The sequence below is a fragment of the Fukomys damarensis genome, unplaced genomic scaffold (genome assembly GCF_012274545.1).
Source record: "Fukomys damarensis isolate Sample0158 unplaced genomic scaffold, DMR_v1.0_HiC HiC_scaffold_32, whole genome shotgun sequence".
In the NCBI taxonomy this organism is placed as follows: Eukaryota; Metazoa; Chordata; class Mammalia; order Rodentia; family Bathyergidae; genus Fukomys; species Fukomys damarensis.
In genome coordinates, this window is record NW_022900944.1 from 48,278,306 (window position 1) to 48,298,909 (window position 20,604).

The 20,604-nt window shown below is 62.5% G+C and overlaps 1 protein-coding gene across 1 annotated transcript in view; it reads right to left on the reverse strand.

Annotated features, from left to right (window-relative positions):
• The window catches only part of Piezo1 (piezo type mechanosensitive ion channel component 1), a 47,164-nt gene that overhangs the window by 17,084 nt on the left and 9,476 nt on the right, over positions 1 to 20,604 (reverse strand). The window contains 14 exon segments of the mRNA XM_033757920.1: positions 28 to 225; positions 227 to 363; positions 823 to 1,058; positions 1,259 to 1,283; positions 1,384 to 1,484; positions 2,017 to 2,110; positions 2,227 to 2,325; positions 2,415 to 2,586; positions 2,682 to 2,895; positions 3,007 to 3,178; positions 4,712 to 4,832; positions 4,907 to 4,949; positions 6,011 to 6,133; positions 9,780 to 9,875. Of these exon segments, the coding sequence (XP_033613811.1) occupies positions 28 to 225; positions 227 to 363; positions 823 to 1,058; positions 1,259 to 1,283; positions 1,384 to 1,484; positions 2,017 to 2,110; positions 2,227 to 2,325; positions 2,415 to 2,586; positions 2,682 to 2,895; positions 3,007 to 3,178; positions 4,712 to 4,832; positions 4,907 to 4,949; positions 6,011 to 6,133; positions 9,780 to 9,875 (1,831 nt within the window).

The window sequence follows — 20,604 nt, forward strand, 5'->3', positions numbered from 1 at the left end:
CAGGAGCCCCGCCCCCGGCCCGCCCACACCTGGAAGAGGGTGAGGCACAGCAGGAAGAGGAACATGTAGACGATCTTGTAGACCACCAGGCGGCCGGCGAAGCTGACCACGATGAACATGCCGGCGCACACGTAGATCCAGTACTTCGCGTAGATGCCGGTCACCAGCTCCCCCAGGCTCCGGAGCAGCATCTGCGTCTGCGTGGGCTCTGCGGCCGGCGGGAGGGTCGGTCTCAGGCGAGGCCTGGCGGCTGGGGCCCCCCATAAAAACCTCCAGCAGTGCCGCGGGCGCTCGCGCCTTCCTCAACAGCTTCTCCTTCACAAAGCGGCGCAGCAGCAGCCAGAAAGTCAGGGTGTAGAGCAGCTGTAAGGCGCAGGAGTCAGCAGGCCCAGGAGGCAGGACGGCCACCACACGTGTGTCACATGTCACACGCAGGCACACGTCTGCGCCTGCACCCCACACCTTCATAGTCTCACACGCCAGGCTTGCCTGTTTGCACACACACTGCTCTCACGGGCACCAGGAGACCCAGGGTGACCCACCGCCCTGAAGACCCCGGCACACTCCTCGCACAGACACACCCGCCACCCAAACTGAGGACACACATCTCGGAGCCTTGGGGGCCACACGGGGTGTGACAGCTGGGTCAGGCATGCCGTGGACACTGGGACACACAGCGTGAGGCATTCGGCCAACAAACTCTGGACCGGGTCTGGGAGACCGCTAGATGGGCTCGCTCTCTCGAGTTCCCGCCCGGTGAGCAGTGGACAAGGAGCCCTCGTCCTGTGGGTTGTCCTCAGCCGCACCCCCACACGGGCTCACCATGGCGCCGAGGTCCAGGCAGGGGTAGCGGGTGTGCTCCAGCCCCAGCTGGCGCAGGCTGACGGGGCCCAGGGTGGTGGGCAGCTCGGGCTGCAGGTCCATGGCCCACACGTAACGCAGGCAGCAGAGCGCCAGCCCGTAGAGCAGAATGCAGGGTGCGCACAGGATGGCCAGCTGGTGGCGGCTGCGCACGGTCCAGATGAGGCAGGCCCACAGCAGCAGCACGAAGGTCAGTGCTCCAGCCCCAGCTGGCGCAGGCTGACGGGGCCCAGGGTGGTGGGCAGCTCGGGCTGCAGGTCCATGGCCCACACGTAACGCAGGCAGCAGAGCGCCAGCCCGTAGAGCAGAATGCAGGGTGCGCACAGGATGGCCAGCTGGTGGCGGCTGCGCACGGTCCAGATGAGGCAGGCCCACAGCAGCAGCACGAAGGTCACACAGCTGTGGTACGTGATGCTCCACACCTGCGCGACAAAGGCAGTGGCAGGCAGGCGGCAAGGCCGGCAGGGCCGATGTGGGCCGAATGGAGGCGGCCCCCCCTCCCCGCCCGGCACCACGCCTCACCATCATGGCGATGAGGGCACACACGTAGCTCTGGTCCATGATGAGGTGGCCCAGGCCGTGCAGTGGGGACGTCTCTCTGGGATCAGCCAGCCTGGGGCGAACTGCGGGTGGGGCGGTGGTCAGCTCCCACAGAGACACCCCAAGTCCCTCCTCCACCAGCGCTGAAGTGCAGACGGCGGGCCGCAGTAGAAGCAGGGCCCACCCCAACCTGTTGTGATCCTGGCCTTGACTCCCAGGCCCCTTGAAGGATAGGGTGCAGACCCCCCACCAAGCCTCCTCCTGCTGTGCCAGCAACTCTGCCTCTTGGAAATCACACCTGGCCAAGGTGCAGAGTAAAGAGAGAAGCCACAGAACAGCACCCGCAGCCCGTGTGAAGCACCCAGGACACACCCTCCCAGGACAAGGGCCTCCTAGATCCCTGCCACCTGCAGCCTGGTGCAGGTGGCAGGCAGGGCCAGGGTGCCCTGGATGCCCTCAAGTCTCAGGGTTAGCACCAGCTGACCCAGAGGAGGCTGCAGGCTGCACACAGGAGCTCTGGCCACCAGGGGGCAGCCTTGGCCTGGCCCACAGGCTGTGACAGGCTCCTAGAGTAGGGGGATGGTGTGTGCCCAGGGGCCTCCCATCCTTACTTACCCGGACTCTGCGGGACGGGGCTCTGGCTGGTCAGGTCATGCACGATGCAGTTCTCAGCCTCAGCATCGGGCCCCATAAATGTGGGGATCGTGTGCTGCAGAGGACACGTGGTGATCTACGCGGCTGGCGGCTCCCTGGGCCCACCCAGGCCCTGCTCACCTGTGTACCTGTTGGCCTCCCTGTCCTGGCTGTGGCCCCGGCCCTACTCACTTGTGTGGCCTCCCCATCCTGCGTAGCCCCGTCTGGGCCCCGCTCCAGCTGGTCCAGCTCCAGCTCAGGCCCCGCATCTGTCCTGGCGGCTTCCTTCCTCTGTGAATACAGACCTGCAGGCTCAGCCCCACACCGGCCCAGCCCAGCTCCCCACCAAGGCGGCCAGAGCTGGAGGCTGCCGGACTCACCTGACCCACAGGCGTCCGCTGCCGGAGCTTCAGGAGGGAGATGAGTGTGTAGTAGAGCAGCAATAGGATGCCCGGGCTCACATACACCGGCCAGTCATGGCTGGTGTTCAGGGCCAGCACGTGGGGGCTGGAGCAGTTGGTGGAGCCCACGAAGTCCTTGAGACCGAACACCCTACCGGGGGAGAGCCTGTCACTGCCCACCTGCCCTGGGTTCAGAGACAAGCCCCGGCCAGGCGGGCAGGACCAGGGGTGTACAGGAGCCCTCACCTGGCCCAGATACTGGCAGGTGGGAGCACTGCCCGGACAAAGGGTGTCTGGTAGCAGTAGAGGCAGAGGAGATGGCCGGCACCAAAGCAGCCCACCACAACACAGAGGGTACTGAAGCCCAGAGGGCTGATGGGGAAGTGGCAGGCCCACCAGGTGCAGAGGCCCAGGAAGACCAGCAGGTAGACACTGGAGAAGGCCGAGGGGTGGGTGATGCCTGCGGGTGGGCAGAGGGATACCAGGTCATGGCTGCTCACCGCAGAGTTCTGAGAAATGTCCCCTCATCCCACACAGGCTCAGCGCCGGGCGCCCTCTCTGCCCTGGGTACCTGCCAGTGCGAGCAGCATGACAGCCAGGGTCCGCCCTGCGGCCACCAGCAGCCAGTGGGCTGTGACCCGGAACCGGGAAGTCAGCCATGTCCTGGGCTTGGGGTCCAGCACAGGGACTTCCTGCAGCTCCGCTGGGGGGCCGGCATCTGAGTCCCTCTCCACATCATCCTGCTGAGGGCAGGAGCCAGGTCCAGGTGGGCAGCGGCACAGAAACCTCTGCCCGGGCCCCACCATCTGGGGCTTTCCTTTTCCCTTGCCCCAGACCTGCCCCCACCCTGCCAGACACGGGGACCCTGACTTTGCCAGGCAGGCCACCGCAGACCCTGCCAGTGACACCCAGATCTACCCAGAGCTCCTGCCCCAGACTGGCTGGCTGGGGAGGGACCACAGGAAGGACGGGGAACAGCACATGCTCCACAGGCTGCATACAGACCACCCGCTGGGCCTCATGGGGTGGGGGGGCCGCTCTGTGGCCCGGGGATCTCTGGAGAGTGGGCAGCAGGCACAGCTCCCCAGGGGCCCTGTCCATCCCCAGAGGGCCGGTCCTGTGGGGTGCTGCCATCCCTGGCCTCCAGCGGGATAGAGTTGGAGGCGTTCTGCCTGGGGCCGGGGACCTGTCTCCCCAGCTGGACAGAAGGCTTTCTGGAACGGGGCTTTTCCCAGGCCCCAGAAAGCCAGGGTGTGGTGGAAAGAACAGACTGTCATCAGAGGCCTCTGGCCAGCTGCTGGCAGCTGTGTGCCCAGCTGTGCTCTGCAAACAGCTGAGGTGGCATTCACGCCCAGGCTGAGAACCTGGGATCTGAGGACAGATGGCACGGCCGCGTCCCAGCTCCCACAGGTTCGTGCTGTGCAGCCTAGGCAGCTCCCTTAACCTCTCTGAGTCTGTGCCCAATATGGGAAGTAGGGATTAGACACTGGATAGGACAGGCCGGCCCTCACAGGTCAGGGCTGAGGAGGCTGCGAGGTCCTAGGAAGTGCAGAGGATCTGAGCCCAGAGTCAAAGGATGGGGTGGGAGGCTGGGCCAGGTAAGCAGGCTGATGGGCCCAAGTCTGTCCCTTATGGCCACACAGAGCCGGAGGTGGCCTGGTCACATCCCTGCCAGACTCGAGTGTGGGCCAACAGAGTCCAGCCACAGCTGCGGGCACAGGCCTTGGCACCCAGGCAGCCAGAGGCAATCACCCACAACATGGAGCTGTGGGCGGCCTGCTGTGTGTGTGGCCACACAAGTCCCTCACCTGGAAGCCAGGGCCTGTGCACACCAGGACACCTGGGTGTTATAAATCCTGGCCAAGCCCCGGGCCAGGCTGGGTGTGGATGGGGAAGTTGGACGCTGGGCATGGGGTGGTTGGGCAGGAGCTTCTGAGAGCTGGCAGGGAGGAAGCTGGGAGCCTCGGGTGCCATGCATGGCCCTGAGCCTCTACAGCCCCCACTCGCCCAAGGAACACATCCCTGTGTGTCTCGGGCTGACACGGGGCCCCCAGTTCTGCTGATTCTCCTGCCATGTGGCCTCAAAGACCCCCAGGCCGGGTCCTGGGCCTGGAGCCTGGCAGGGTTCATTCTGAGTGGACAGGATGGCATGCTGGCAGCACCCGGGAAGGGCACCCTAGCCTCTCCTCCCGTGACCCCTCTCTGTAATCCACTAAGAAGTCTACGCTTGGCAGAAGATCTGAACAGCCCCGGACAGCCCTGGGCTGCCCCCTCACCGGCTCCCTTGCACTGCTCCTGCGGCGCCCACACAAGCCGAGGCAGAGGGATGACACCACAAGAACACCGAGGTCAGGGGCCACCAGGCGGATGGCATTGGGTATGTCCTTTAAGTCCAACCTGCCAGGGACCAGGGGGGCACAGTCAGCATGGGCCTGGGCCAGCCATGGGGACAGGGCCTGTCTGGGTCTTACCTTGTGATCCCAATGTGTCGAGAGATGGTCTCCCAGGGGCTGCCTGCAGACAGAGCAAGGGACCTAGGTCAGGAGGGTGACACAGCGGGAAGCTCTAGGGTTCAGGACTCCGGGACCCATCTCAGGGCACTTGAAAAACTGTCTCTACTGACAGGGAAACTGAGGCCTCAAACTGGACATGGTGGCACACACCTATAATCCCAGCACCTGGGAGGCTGAGGCAGGAGGATCACCATGAGTTCCAGGCCAGCCTGGGTTCCCTAGTGAGTTCAAGGCCAGCCTAGACTACATAGTGAGACCCTGTCTCAAAAACAAAAAACAGGGCCAGGGATTTAGCTCAGTGGTGCTACTGCCTGCCTCAAAAATACAAGGTCCCGAGGTCAACCCCCGGTACCAAAACAAAAACAAAAACAAAACAAAACAAAAAAACAAGGCCGGGGATGTAGCTCCGAAGTGCAGCACCTTCCTGGCAAGTGTGGGGCCCTGAGTTCAAGTCTCAGTACAATGATAAAACCCAAAACAAACCAACGAAAGAAACTGAGGCCCGCTGCCCTGTTGGCCAGTATGGCAGCCTGAAGCCAGGCAGGGTCTGAGGTCTGTGCTGCTGGAGGACAGGAATGAGGAGGAGCCCGTCTCAGCCATGGTGTCCAGCCTTGTCAGGAGGACCAGGAGGGCTCAAAACGATGCCCTGCCCAGGTGATGGGAAGGTCTCTGTGCCAGCTGGGGGACAGGTGCCAGCCACAGACACTGCTGGTGAAAGGCTGTAAGGCACCGGGGGTCAGGGAACACCCAGGGACCCAGGAACCACCCAGCCATGAAGCTCAGCCCCAGCAGGCAGACTGGGGGACACTGAGAAGACCTGGCCGCTCCCATGCTGGCCCTGCACTGGCTCTGCCCGGCCCAGCCTGCAGCCAAGTCATTCCTGGAAGCTGTCCCCAGGCCACCTAGGCTGAACGTAAATCCTGGCCAGGTTGGGGATGGCCCTGTCCGGTAGCACCTGAGTAGGGCAGGCATCTCGGGGTCCCTGGCCAGCTGTAGACGCTCCCGCCTCCCAGGCCAGGTCCCCTGGCACCCCGCCCTCCTCTCCCTGCCCCCGTGACTCACAGTTAGGCCCCAGAAGCTGGTCCAGGATGGGCACAGTGTGCAGGGTTATCTGAAAGGCCAAATGTGCCCCCAGGAAGAGCAGGCTGAGGCTCACCAGGGCACGCAGGAGGCGGGTCGCATGCCCTGTTGTAGAGTGGGCAGGTGAGGCTGAGTGCAGACCAGCAGACCCTGCCCAGCCCTGCACCCACCCACAATGGCCTGAGACCCACGGCCACGGGGACACGGGGCTGCTGCAGGCAGGGGGCACTGAGACTGTCCTCACCCCTGCCACAGCCCTGGAGGTGCTGTCACCTCCCTGACACACAGAAAAGGGCATGGCCAGAGCAGAGGAGCAGCTGGCCCAAGGTCACACAGCGAGGCCAGCAGGGCCTGCCCACCAGGCCTGGGCAAGGGCAGGAAGGAAAGGACCCTGGGCTTTGGAGATGAAACTTTTCATTTGTGCAGCAGATATTTGTCCCTGCCAGGCCACCATAAGAGGGAACCAGAAATACCGCCATGGCGGGCTGGCAGCTAGGCCCCGTGTGGGACTCCCGGGAATGGGGTCAGGTCTCTCTCCAGGAAAAAGGGTGAGCAGCATGGGCTGACAGGGGCCCTGAACCTGGGAGTGTGGAGCCCGACACACAAGACTTTGGCCCTGCTGGTGCCTGGTGTAGCCAAGAGCCAGGCAGATCCTTTTGCTTGTCACTTCGTAGAGGCTGGGAGGCTGGGAGCTGGCCACAGAGCCACAGGCCACAGCCCGGCAGGCGCAGCCATGCCTGGCCAGACCTGGCCTCACTACCCAGGTGCCTGTCTTTGCTTTGCTCCTGCCAGCCACACGTGGGACTCGGCCTGCTGGCCGGGAGGCCTCTGGCTGGCCCGCCGCCCTCACCTCTGCTCCTGTGTGCACCATGAACGCTGGGGACACATGGGTGCTGCTGCCCACCCAGCAGGCTCAGGCCGGGGTCTGCTTGTTTGCTGAGTCCATTCGGAATAGCCCTCAAGGTCTGGGGCTGCCTGGCATTGACACCACCCCACTCCCTTGCAGATCCCACCCACCTGCTCTGCCATGGGCCACCAGCCGGGGGTCTCCCTGTGGCTGCCCACCCCAGGTCCCAGGCTCTGAAGGGACAGCTTGGGGGGAAGCCCTGGCACCCAGGGCCATGCCATCCCAGAGCCTGGCCAGGCTGGCAGGGGTCTGCCAACCTCCATGGGGTAAAGGCTGCAGCCAGAGCTCACCTGGGGAGCTGGAAACGGGTCCCTGAGGACTTGGAGTCACCAAGTGTTGTGCAGAGGCACCATTAACAGAGGGGGACACTGCCCGCCCCTCCCCAGGGACCTGACTGCCACTGCTGCCTGCACACCCACATGGTGCAGGGCACCCTGCAGGGCTGAGTGGACTCTGCCACCTGCAAGCTGCAGCGGCCCCACCATGCCAGCACAGGGAGGACCTGGTGGGGCTGGGAGGCCCTGCAGAGCTGGGCATGTGAGGCTGGCACAGACTGCACAAGTGGCACGTACTGCAGAGGGTGGGGGTCCCGGCAGGGGCACAGAAGGGCAGGGTCAAGAGGGGCAGGGTGGGGCCCAGACTGGGCAGAGCAGATGCCAACCACGCCAGGAGTGCATCCTCGGCTGAGCAACCCCGCCACAGCCAGCTGGGGTCCTGCTCAGCCTTCAGAGGCACCCAGGCCTGCACCTCCATCCTTACCACAGAGCTGCAGCATGGCTGGACCCACACACAGATGGGGAGATGGAGGCTGGAAGTGAGCCGCCTTTCCACCACCCAGCCACCCTGGAATTCAGGCTGAGCCCTGCACAGCACAGGCACCTCCCAGCTGTACAGAGCCCACACATCCTGACAAGGGAGCAGGGGGGCCGGCTGGCCAAGCCCTGCTGATTGCGCCCAGCAGCCTTTGTTCTGAGCCGCTGCCACCTAGCTTCTGGGCCCTGGCCTTGGCTCACTGCGGGGACTGTGGAGGGGCTGTTCACGGGGGGCTGTCCACCGTGGAGGGGCGGCCCACGCCCCACCCCAGGGGTAGCACACCCCTTCCTGTCCACAGCAGGAAGAGGAGAGGGTTCATGAGGGATGAACAGCCCTGCAGGCCCCTGCAGGAAACAGGAAGCGGGCTGGAGCTAGACCCTCCTGCTCCCCGTGAGTCCCCCAAAGCTGCAGCTCAGCCCACAGGCTCAGGGGCGTCTCCTGCCCTCTCCCGACTGCATTTTGCCTCCTCCCAGCTCTGCACCTTCCTCCTGTCTCCCTGTGGCCCTGAGAAGCCTTCCCGCCCCCATGCCCCCCAGCCCTGCATTCCTGACTCCTTGGAGCTCCCAGTGCCCACCCTGAAAGATGAGCAGGTGGCACAGAGCTGGCCCCACAGGCCTGTGGCCGTCCAGGGCTCATGCCAGCTCCCGCCATCATCAGGGGTCGGGCTACCGCCTACATGGGGCCACCATCAGACCTTCCACTGGTCAGTGCCAGAGCCAGCAGCTGCACGGGCAGCAGCCCACAGGGCGCCCCGCATGGCCAGGCCTCACATTTTCCCCTCTCCGCCTGGAAAAACCAGGCAGCGTCTGTCCCTGAAGGGCCTCTGAGCAGGACAGATGGGAGGTTCAGGCAGGCGTCTCCACTGCCACCCCCACTGCCTGGCTGGGAGCCACTCCCCACGTGGGATGGGGACACTCAGGAGTTTGAAGCCCCAACATCTGCAGGCTGATGGCTTCCACTGGGCTGAGCCTTGGCCGTGCACACCCCAGCCACGAGTCCTGGGCGTCTTCCCCAGGGGCCAGGGGCTCCAGCACTCTGCTTGAGCTGGGCCCCCAAAATGCCCTCACCGCTCTCTGAACCCCAGAATGCTGCCCATGCCCCGAGACCAGTGCTGGTTCAAAGCCCTCTGAGCTGGGTGGAGCCTCGGCATTAGGCTGGGAGGGGTGACTGTCCTCCTCCAGTCAGTGACGGATCCGAGGGACATCTCCAGCCCCGTCTCTGGGCACCATGGACCTCTGAAGGCTTAGGGTGCAGTGGGCTGCGGCTGCCCCCAGCCTCTCAAAAGGAGCACACACTCCAGGGACGGGACCAGCTGATCCTCACTGGCTCTGTGGGACAGCCAGTGCCCCAGCAGCCAGGAGACAGGGAAAGCAGTCCCAGAGCCTCCCGAGTGCAGCCCTGCCCACCCCGTGGCTGCTTGGGGTCGGACTCCAGAACCAAGTGGGAGTCATGGAGCCTGTCGGTCACAGCACCCAGCATATCCTGGGAGCACGGAGGTGGCCGCAGGCGCAACGTGGGGCACGGATGGTCACCAAAAGGCACAAAACAGATACTGGGTACCTAAGCACAGGAGACCGGAGCCCAGGGTCCTCTCTGGAAGTGCTGTCCTTGCTCCATGGCCAGCCACTGTGACCCCTTCCTGTCCCCACCCCACATGGGAAGCTTGGAGGGGCAGCAGCCTGTGCACTCCAAGCCCACAGGGAGAAGTCCATGATCCCTGCTGCCACGAGGACGTGGACGTGGCCCCGTGGCCGGCCTCCCACCCTGTGGGGTGGGACACAGAGGAATAAGATGCCTCCCCGCCGAGGGATGGGCCACTCACTGTGGCTCCTAAGGGACCCCAGCCACTACCCCTCTTGTCACCTCCACACCCCCCAGGACGAGGGACTGACAGGAAGGATTCAGAAACAGCTGAGTCTCTGGCAAGAAAGGAAGCAGCCTTGGTGTACAGACTCCTGCCCTGAGTGAGTGCCCGCGCCCACCAGAGACCACACCCCTCGGCTTCCTGCCCGCACCCCACATGCCCCTTACCTTGCACATTGTGCCTTGCGGGGCCCGGCAGCCAGGGCAGGAGCAGCAGGAACAGCAGGTAGACCAGCGAGAGGGCGTTCACGCGCAGCAGGGCGGCTGTGGGAGACGGACGCTCAGCACCACAGCAGGGGGGCACCAGCCTCACCCCGCTCCTCCCAGCCCCTGAGCCACCAGTGACCTACGTGGGGTCCATGGACAGAGGCCCGCAGCTCTGTCACTGGGCACCACACCTGGCGAAGGTGCCGCCATGCAGCAGGGGAAGGGACTGCACTCCCACGATGGCCCCGGGCATGTGACCCATTTTCCTAACTTGCTTATTACTCTGTTTCCTTTAAGTTTTTGAGACAGGTTCTTGCTAGTTTCCACAGCAGCCTTGAACTTGCTGTGTGGCCCTGAATGGCCTTGAACTCTCCCGGTTCAGCCTCCTAAGAGCAGAGACTCCAGGTCTGTGCTTCTGTGCCTGGCTGCTTTCCTCTTTGTCAGCGCGCAGCCTGTGGCTGTGCTAGCTTTGGGTCCCAGGAGCTCCACACAGCACAGGGCTCTGCCCGTCTGGATCGCGTCCTTCCCAGACCGCGAGCTTGGAGCCAGCTTCCAGCAACTCAGCCTGAGGGTCCCTAAGCCATCGTGCAGAGACCCGTCCCCTCCCAGGAGCAGGGTGACTGCTCCGGGTCTTGTCCAGGGGAACTGGGCCCACTCGGCTTTCCTGGGCTCCAGGGGAGGCCACATGATGCCACCTCCGTGCCCTCTGCCCCAGGAGCCCTGCCCGGGGGAGGCAGAGCACAGCAGCATTGTACTCGAAGCTGCAGGGCTCGGCCTGTGCCCAGCAGAGGCGGTGTCGCCCTTCTCTGGGGTCTCCTCGGGGGCTGCTCCGGCCATACCCTGCCTGCGTACTCCCTGTGCGAGGACCACTGCCCTGCCGAGGCTCTGGCGTTAGCCGGCCAGACACAAGGACGGAAGCCCCAGAACAATCCTTCTGGAGGCAGGGGACGGGCAAGTGTGTGTCCCCTCTGGGAACAGGGTGAGAGCAGCAGCGCAGGCCTGGGGTCGCAGCTGTGCAGACAATGTCGGGGTCACAGCCCCTGCCCCAGGCCTCTGGCCAGTCAGAGCAGGACAGTGTCCTCACCACTCCAGGGAGCAGAGGGGACTACCCAGCGCCTGCCCCCTGCCCCACTGGCTACCCCCTGAGCTACACCTATAGGCTGGAACCCCTCAAATATGAGTTCTCCACAATTACACATTTCCATAACAAAAAATCAACCTGTTGGGCCCAGGGGTAGGAGGGAAGTGCATTCCTAAGAAGCTTTTCACACACCCCACCCTCCAGAGCCGCACTCCGGCCTGCCAGCCACCCCTGTCCCGGCTGCTCAGCACCTGACCCTCGTGCCAATCTGCTGAGGCCCACCCGTCCACCCACCCGCTGTCCACCAGTCCAAGAGACCTTCTCCCAAGGACCAGCACGGCAGGGCCCCGAGGAGCCACACGTGCGCTGCAGGGAGCCTGTGACACTGAGCATGTCACAGGCACCAGGAGTGGGGACCGGAAGCCCGCAGCTGGCCTCCCAGCCAGCCCACTCCGACACCCGAGACTATGAGGGACCCAGGTCCTGCTCAGGAAGGTGACACGACCTGGTACGGAAGGCGGCAGCTGCGCAGCAATGCGAGTTCGCCTGAGCCACCAAACTGCCCTTAAAGGAGAGCTAAAGCGGTGAGTCGCGGCGGCGCGGTTACGAAGACAGCGGAGGGCCCAGAAACTAGACAGACAGCTGTGGGGCAGGGGCGGTCAGAGCTGCCTGTGGATGACTTTGGACGGTGAGATCTGAGAGGCAGGGCAGGCCTCACCTCCCCCACCTGATCCCAACCTGGGACAAGCAGGAGCAAAGGAACCTTCCAAAGGCTCTGCCAGAAGCAGCAAACCTGAGATGGGGTCACTGCCCCACCCTGGGGGCCTCCTCCTTGGGGCCCAGGTCCCCGGAGGCCCCCCGGCACCCCAGGATTCCACCTTTCGTTCTTCCCTTCACCCCTTCCACACGGGATGGGCCACACAGCAGGCAGTGAGGCAGGAACAGGAGCATCACACAGCCAGCCCTGCCCACAGAGGAAACTGAGGCTCGGAGGGTGGGGGCCCCGAGTGTGCTAGAATCAGCTCCCCCAAAGCAGCTGGGTCAGGGAGGTGGCTGGGCACCAGGCCAGCCCTGGCCAGCCTCCCTGACTCCATTTCCTATTATCTACTCTTCCAGGAGGCTGGCATCGGGTAGGTGGGCAGCTCCTGGACACCTCAGACTCCAGCCCAGGGGGACACACCCAGGAGGCTGGATCCTGACTCAGCCCCAGCCAGGGACAGGGGAGAGGCTGCAGGGTCTCTTCCCACCCACTAGACCCCTGTCAACGGCTACAGGGGTGGAGGATGGGATGGGAAGCCAGCCATGGGGCTTGGTGACCTCAGGCCAGCCCAGGGTGAGGCAGAATGGCCAATGCTCATGCCCCTGTCCCTGACCCTGAGGGGCCATCCTGGCTGCAGCCCGCGCCCTGCCTGGGTGACACCGGTCTAAGCATGGGGGGGCGGGGCAGAGGGAGGGGGAGGCCACCACCCAGCAGAGAGGGAAGACATACACGCCGGGGACAAAGTGCTGGAGGAGGGACCGAGCCTGCTGTCCTCCTGGGGCCACACGGCGATGACCTCACTACAAAGCCTTTCCAGAGCCTGGGACAACAACTGGGCTACCAGGAAGGGAACAGACACACACTTAGCCCCCCTGGACACTGCCCTGGCAGCCGGAGACTTAGGATGGCAGCACCTACTCAGAGGAAGAGAGACAAACTCTGCGACAGGGCCCGGTGGGAGACCTGGGGTGGGGCTGGCATCTGCTCTCAGCTGGGTCAGGAAGGGAGGCCAGGAGAGCCAGCCGCCCATGCCACAGGCCATACGTGGGAGGGCTGGACCCGACCCCAGCCCCGGTGAGGGAGGCGCGGTGTTCCAGTCCTGAGGCACGGGGCTGAGGACCAGGGGCCTCCATCGGGGCAGAGCGAGGCCGCTCCGGACGGGGCCGTGGAGCCTGGCAGCATCTCCCAGGGCCCGACCTGCACCTGCGCTTCACAGCCGAGACTGAGTCCCAGGACCAAGGTGTGCACACCCCTCCTCCTCTGCAAGGGGCAGCCACCTGTGTGCAGGGGCACAGAGCAGAGCGCACCGCGGGGATGGTCACCCATCGCACGGGGGAGCCTGGCAAGCAGGGCTCCCACACAAGGCTCGGTGTGAGGGCAGGCCAGGCTGAGGCACTGAGCTCTTGTCCCTGGCATGGGGTACAGCACAGCCAGACTGCCCAGGGTGCCAGCACAGAGCTGCCCCGGGGACCGGGGTTGAGGGTAGAGGGGAGGTCGGGGTGCTGGAGCCCAGGGCAGCAGACTCCTGGCCACTGCTTCTGCCTGGGGCCTGAGCACCAAGGCCGGCAGCGGTGTGGGGACGCTGTGGGAACGCTGTTCAGGGACAGCCCCGTACCCAGAGAGACCACATGCCAGTCAGGACGGAGGCTCAGGGAGCGACGCCCTCGGTCCGGGCAGGAAGGGTCTGCAGAAGCAGAGCCCAGAAGATGCCCGCGGCGGGTCTCATGCACAGGAGGAAACCGGCTCATGTCCAACTTCCGGTGCAGCGCCCTGGAGCCCAGGTGAGGCCAGAGCCGGACGCAGGGCCCTTTTCTCCCTTTTCTTCCCATCCCCAGGCAGTCTGAGGACACCAAATAATCGTTCTTCTTCCAAGAATGAAAAATCAAGGACATGTGATTTCCACCACGAACAGAGGGTCTGCAACGCCAAGCCCTTCCTCAGCAGCCTGGCTGGACCGGATCAGAGAAAACCCTGGACGGGAACATGCCTGGCACTCTGTGCTCTGTAGCCGGGCCAGTGCTGCAAACGCTGGCAACAAACCCTCACCAGGCTCCAGCGCCATGGTGGGCTGCACACGGGGAGAGCACCTGTGCTTCAAAGAATGCTTTGCTAATGAGGGGAGGAAGTCACTTTCTTTACATCAGAAATGATTTCAATTGATTTGTGCCCACCCTAGCTCCACACCTGCAAGAACATAGCTGTGCCCTCGGCCACTGGCCCCCGCGATGGGCTGCAGGCCACATAGGTCCCGCCGGCCGAAAGCCTGACCTGTCTGCGTCTGCCGAGTGCGGAGCCACCACCACCCTCCTCCACAGTGCTGAGGGGACGCTTAAAATGTCCTCACAAGCACTTTCAGGTCCCAGCTCCCTACATGGTTGCCGTCCATAGCTTGGACTTTTATTTGCCCTCTTGGCAGCTCCAAATATGGGTTGTGAAGAACGATAGGAACCCAGAGTTTAAGAGCTGCCGTGGAAAATGTGCACAGAAATGACACTGAAAACCTGGCAGTTTGTACAGATTAAAACTGCTTGAAGACACACAGAGGCCTCCACGGTTTTATTTAATTGGTAAGGCGCTGAGACAGAATTCTGAGAGCAACACTAAGTACAAGTATCGCAAAATCAATATTACCAGCAGGGAACGAAGCTGGAGATATTTTGTGTCACAGTAAAAGCTTTTCCCAAGAATACTTTTAGAGTGCGATGTATATTACTCTTCATATACAAAGGAAATTTTTTTGTTGCTGTTGTTTTTTATTTTTTGGTACTGCGGATCAAACTCAGGACCTTGTGCTTGTGAGGCAGGCACACTAAATCCCTGGCCCTGCTGTTTGTTTTTTTGAGACAGACTCTCGCTATGTTGTTCAGGCTGACCTTGAACTCACTGTGTAGCCCAACCTAGCTTCTAGCTTTCAGTGATCCTCCTGCCTCAACCTCCCAAATGCTGGGATTACAGGTGTGCAGCACCGGGCGTGGCTGAAATTTTTTTTTTTTTTTTTTTAGACAGGGTCTCTCTATGTAGTTGAGACTGACCTGGAACTCACTGTGCAACTCAGGCTGGTCTTGAACTCACATCGATCCTCCTGCCTCAGCCTCCTGAGTGCTGGGATGATAGGCATGCACCACCACCCCAGGCCAGGAAATTAATTTAAGCAGAGTTTGAAAGACGAAGCTTTGCTTAGGTGTGGTGCACGCCTGTCATCCCAGTACTCTGGAAGATTCAGCCAGGAGGATTACAAATTCAACCCCAGGCCAGGCAATTTATGGATGTAGTAAGATCCTGTCTAAAAAAAAAAAAAAAAAAAAAAAAAAAAAAAGCCATAAACCCCAGACTCTGATCACTTTGCTGTTGGCACTGGAAAGAAGGATTAAATCCCAGCACACAGGGTGGGACTGTGGGGACCACAGTGCAGAGCGGGCCCCCCAGGCATGGCCACATTCGCAGTTCTTCCGGGCCCTGGGGACCCACATTTCCACAGGTCTGCCCACTCGTTTGGGGTACCCCTCCCACTTTTTTTCATTTTACCCCCCCCCACTTATAGTCCCTTTTTTTGGTTCTGGGGATTGAGCCCAGGGCCTTTGCACTGAGCTGCAGCACAACCCTTTCTTGTTTTGGGACAGGGTCTTGCTAACTGGCCCAGTGTGAACTTTCCATCCTCCTGCCTCAGCCTCCCAGAGTGCTAGGTTACAGACACCTGCCAGCATGCCTGGTGAGTATCTCTTCATTTGCATTGTGGTTTGAAGAAAGATCTTGTCAGCTTTGTCAATGAGAAAGCAGAACTAGTATAAATATACTGTATAGAGATGAACGTTTCTGATTGTAGCAGTCAGTCCTATGAATCTTTTTACTGAAGCTGAAATGGGAAAATCAAAACATAAAAAATAAAATATAGAGAGGCCCGGCCAGCATCTCAGAGCCCCATGCCTCTGCCTCCTTGACGGCAGCAAAGGGCAGCTGGGCCTGAGCAGCAGAGTCCAGGGAGGACACCTGAGGGCCAGTGAGCGCTGCCACGCTTAGCCTGCACACAGGTGCCTCCTGCACAGAGGCCCCCCGGCTCCTGGGAGGGTGCAAGCTGCCTGCCCAGTAGCATAGGCCCTTACTCTGAGCCCCTGGGTGGAGCTGGGGTCCTGCCCCAGGCCCACCCCACCTCACACTAACTCCATAGCCTTTGAAGATGCCCCGCCCCGAGAAATACAGGCCCGGCCTCACCAGAGCAGCAATGTCCAACGTTACTGTGGCACGAGCAATGCCCTCTGTGTGGGCACCCACGAGTTACTGCCACTGGGTCAAGCCCTGGGCTCACCACTGTCCAGCTCAGCATGACCAAGACCAGTCTTGGCCCCGTGGGCTCAGCCATTAAGTGAGAGTCACAGGTGCACCTACTGCCAACTGCCACAGTTATACCTGGGGCCTGGCACAGGGGTCACGAGAAAGCAGAGTCCTTTTGTGCAAAAACTAAAATGAAAACGAAAGCAAGCCAGGCATTGTGGGGCATGCCAATCATTACAGTTACTCGGGAGGCTGAGGATCGCAATTTCCAGGCCAGCCTGGGCGACTTAGGTAGACTCTATCTCAAAATAAAAGGTAAAAAAGGGCTGGGGCCCCAACACCAGGGCAGGGAGTGCCTGTCTAATGTTAGAGAAGCCGAGGGCAGCATAGGCCTCAGTCTTTTCCCTGATTTCCCTTTTCTACCAGGTCTGTTTTCACGGCTACTGGATTTCTTCAGAAATTACAGAGGGAAAGAAATAGCTGGGTGGTACTGGTGACAGCAGGCCACGTCACAGAAGGGGCCAGAGCTGGAGGGATGGACCCATGGCCCCGGGCCAAATCCTGCCTCCTGCTGCCCTGGCCACTGCATGCAGGACCGGGTGGGGCCAGGGCCAGGGAGCCAGAGTCCGCCGTGACAGCTGCCACCCAGGGGCCCAGCCCTGCCACCTCTCCAGCCTGCTGCAGCCCCAGCACTCCCTGCCTTATTTGGCTCGGCCAGAGCCGTAAACACTGCACTCCAGAGGAGGACGGGGAAGGGGATGTGGCACGGGGCAGCCTGGAGCTGCTGGTGCCACCTGCTCTTTGAGGGAGGCCACACAGGCTCCCCCAGAAGGCAGGGCCTGAAACCGAACTGAGCCTGGACCAGAGGTGGCAGTGAGGGGCCGCGTAGCCTGGCCTGGGGCCGAAGTGGGGCCCATCCTTACCACCACGGAGAGTGCCCTGGCCTGTCCCCATGACCCGGGAGGCTGGCCGGGCTCCCTGCAGTGACCCCCCAGCCCAGAGCCCCCGCATTACGGGGTCCCAGAGCCCTCAGTGACCCCAGCATTGGCTACAGCCGTGGTCTCAGACCAGACCTGCCGGGTCCTGCATGTCGCTCCCTGCCCCGCCAGGCGCTGGGGACTGGGAGGGGTATGGGCAACTGTGCCTTTGCAGAGGCCGTGGTCTTTAAACAGAGCTCTAAACACCTCAGATCTCTTGTTCCACAGAGGAAAAAACCAGAGCCGTGGGAGAAAGTCAACAACGGGATGGTGGCCTGAGGAGGTGCCATGGCGCGTGGCAGTGGCCTGGGGCCAGCAGAGGGGCTGAGCGGGAACTGCCCCACCTCCCAGCAGGGAACAGTGCGTTACCCACTTGGGAACCCGCCAAGCAGCCGTGGGCTCAAGGCCCTGTGGGAGCATTTAATTAGCAGTGTCCAGAGCTTAATTAGCACAGTGTCCGGGAACTGCGGTTTCAGGGCTCATCTGACCTGCATGGGGAGGTTGCGACAACCTGGCTCCCGACCATGCCTGGGCCCCGTGAGCACAGCAAGTGGCCATGGCTGAGGGTGGCCTGAGGGACCCAAGGAGGACACATAAGCACCCACAGCGGTCCCCAGAGGGCCTGGCCACCCCTCCTGGATCTCTGTCACAAGGGTGGGGAGGGGGCTGTCACCCTCCAGTCCCCAAACATGGGCAAAGGGACTCTGGGGGGTAGGACAAGGGGACGGGGACACAGGGACAGGGTCATGGGGCAGGGACACAAGGGAGGACGGGACATGGGGGGAAAGGACACAGAGGGACAGGGACACGTTAGGTCTCTCTCAAAGGCTGCTAGATCTCCATGCCCTTCCGGACCCAGAACGTGGGGCAGAGACAAGAGCACCCCAATAGGGCTGCCCCCAGCAGAGACCAGGCTGTCCCTCAGCATCTCAGCCTCTCAAGCTCTGCATGGTCCCGGCAGTCTCCCCAAAAGCACCTGTGGCTGCCCATAGCATAGGGGCTACAGCAACCCCTGGCACAGCCCTTGGGTTCAGGAAGCCCCAGGCAAGAGGACACTGGTGCTGGGGTGCTCACTGCGGTGCCTGTACCTCTGCCACCCCGGCCCCCCAGGTCGGGCAGCAGGGCTCCTCCGGCCACCATCTCTGTGCTACCTTGGGAAGTGGGTACAGCAGAGGCTGCCCAGTGCTGAGAGGAGCCCCTCCCTCTTAGTGACTGGAGCTTGGGTCCCAGCCCTTGCTACTGGGAGATAATGGTGACATCATCCACCATGGGGGCTATGAGGCCCACGCAGGGCATGTAGTGGACACACTCAGCCTCCCAGCAGTCAGCTCTGCCCACTACCCCCACTGGACCTGCAGGCCACTGTCCCCAGGCCTGGGACAGATCCTGCGCATGCCGGGAGGGTCCCTAATGACTGTTAACCCCACACGGGCTCAGGGCTGAACCGTGAGCCAGGACCAAGCGGCCGTGCAAAAGGGGGTGTGTCTCCTATTGTACATGTCAGGTGGGGAAACTGAGGCACAATGGGCCTGGAGGCTGTGGACACCACATCTCCCAATGTCATACAGAAAAGGGCAAGTGTAGTGCTGCCTGGGATGGAGCCAACCGGCCTGACCGGGCCCTTCCTGAGAACGAGGCCCTGGATCAGCCCAACCTGACACAGCCTGGCAGCAGCAGGGCCAAAGGAGCAGCCCTGGGCACTGGCGGGACATGGGTAGGGATAAGGATTCCGGATCTCCAGGTTATGATTCAGCCTCTCCCGGTGCCCAGCTGTTGAGCCGGCGGCTGATAGCACCGAGCCACCACAGGGGCAGCCACCTTGGGCAGGAAGTGGCTCCCGATGGCCCTGTCACACCCTGCCCGGGCCCCGCTGGCTGTCCCGGTGGGCAGAGCTCCTCGGAACCAGGGTGCCAAGGCGGGGCTGGCAAGAGTGCTGCTGCTCCACGGGACCCCTGGGCATGCCCTCCCAGGTGACTGTGCACTGTGACAAGACAAGAGATGGCGAGTTGGCCAGGTGCTGGCTGCAAGGGTCACCACGCACGGTGCAGAGTGCCGCCCTCATCATGCGCCGCTCAGGGTGGTACTGCGGATCCCCACACAGCAGCACGGGTGACTGACCACAGTGGACAGCACATTCCAGAGCCTCCCGGGCTACGAGAGGGCTGGCGCCGGGCTTTGGGTAAACAGAGTTGCCCTCGGCCTGCAGTTGCCACCCCCACACTCCGGCTAATGGAGGGCAGGGTCCGGGGACAGCCCCTCCCGGTGGCCTCAGAACTGGGCACAGCACTGGGGCAGGCGGGGAGGGAAGTGCGATGAAGCCACTGCCTGGGTTTCCCGAGGTGAGCAGAGCCTCTCACCTCAAGTCCTGCCCCATTCCCAGGCTTCGAGCAAACCATGGCCAGCAGAACACCCCTCACAGCAGGGCCACAGGGACCCAGGCCACAGCACCCACACGGGCGACCTCAGCCAGGCCATGAGGCCACAGAGGAGGGACCCAGAGCTCCATCTGGGGTGCTGGGCTGAGTCAGGACCGGTCTGATCCACCACACACCCCCAGATGACAAAGACGGTTGCTTCTAAACACCTACGGATGACCAGACCCACAGATACCAAAGCCTGTGGCTTCAAGTCCCTTCATTTGTCTATCATCCCAGAACGTGGGAGGCTGAGGCAGGAGGATAGGGACTGCACGTTCTAGCCCAGCTAGGCAACTTAGTGGCTTAGTGAGACCTTATGTCGAAGTGAAAACTAATAAAGGGCCTGGGTTCAATCTCCAGTCACCACACACACACACAGTTGGAGTACGGACACGTGTCCCCATGCACGGAAGTCACCTGGATGGTTCACAGTGTCGATGCTGTGTCAACAGTGGCAGCACCGTATTGTTCAACCCATGAGTGCTCAAATGGGAGACGCTGGGAGACAGGCAGGGGGACCCAGGCAGCATCGGTGCAGCCACACATCCTGGCACCCAGGCAGCTGTGGCTGTGATGCAGGGACCGCATGAGGAGTCCAGTCCCACCCCAGAGTGGACAGAGAGCCGGGCGCCCAGGAACACAATGGGTGTCAGTCGAGGGCTGGGGCACCCTGGCTGGTGGCAGAGCACAGGCCTGGGGAGCCCAGCTTGGCAGCATCAAAGGCAAAGGCCAGGGCTGAGGCCGAGACTCGAGAGACTGGGTCCTCCTGGGCACACAGCCACATGACCTCGGAGATGTCCCACTCTGAGGAGCTGTTCTCCAAGCGGGTTCCCAGGCACACCACTGGCCGCCCCAGGAACCCAGCATCGCAGCCCCAGGGTCCCATCTCATGCCCCAGGGTCCCGTCCCCTCTGTGGAGAGCACACCTTGAAGGCACCTGTGGAAGAAGGGGTGGCTGGTGGAGGGCTGGCCATCAGCCTACCTGGACACACGGCGTCACTCCGTGCTCACAGGCGGCCAGGCGGCCACCTCTGCTGGAGTCCCAGAGAGGTTCGGGAGCCGAGGCTGCTGCCAGAGCACCAGTGCCCACATCCCGGCAGCTCCGGCCAGCCCCCAGGCTGTGCTGACTCAGACCCAGCCGCCCAGGCAGGCCTGGCTGCAGGCCGTGCTCAGGCTTCCGTGGCATCCGGATAGGAATGCTACCTGGCAACCTGGGCAGGGCCGGCGGCGGGGGCCGGGCATCTCTGTCAAAGGTATCCACAGTGTCCGATCCGAGCTCAGT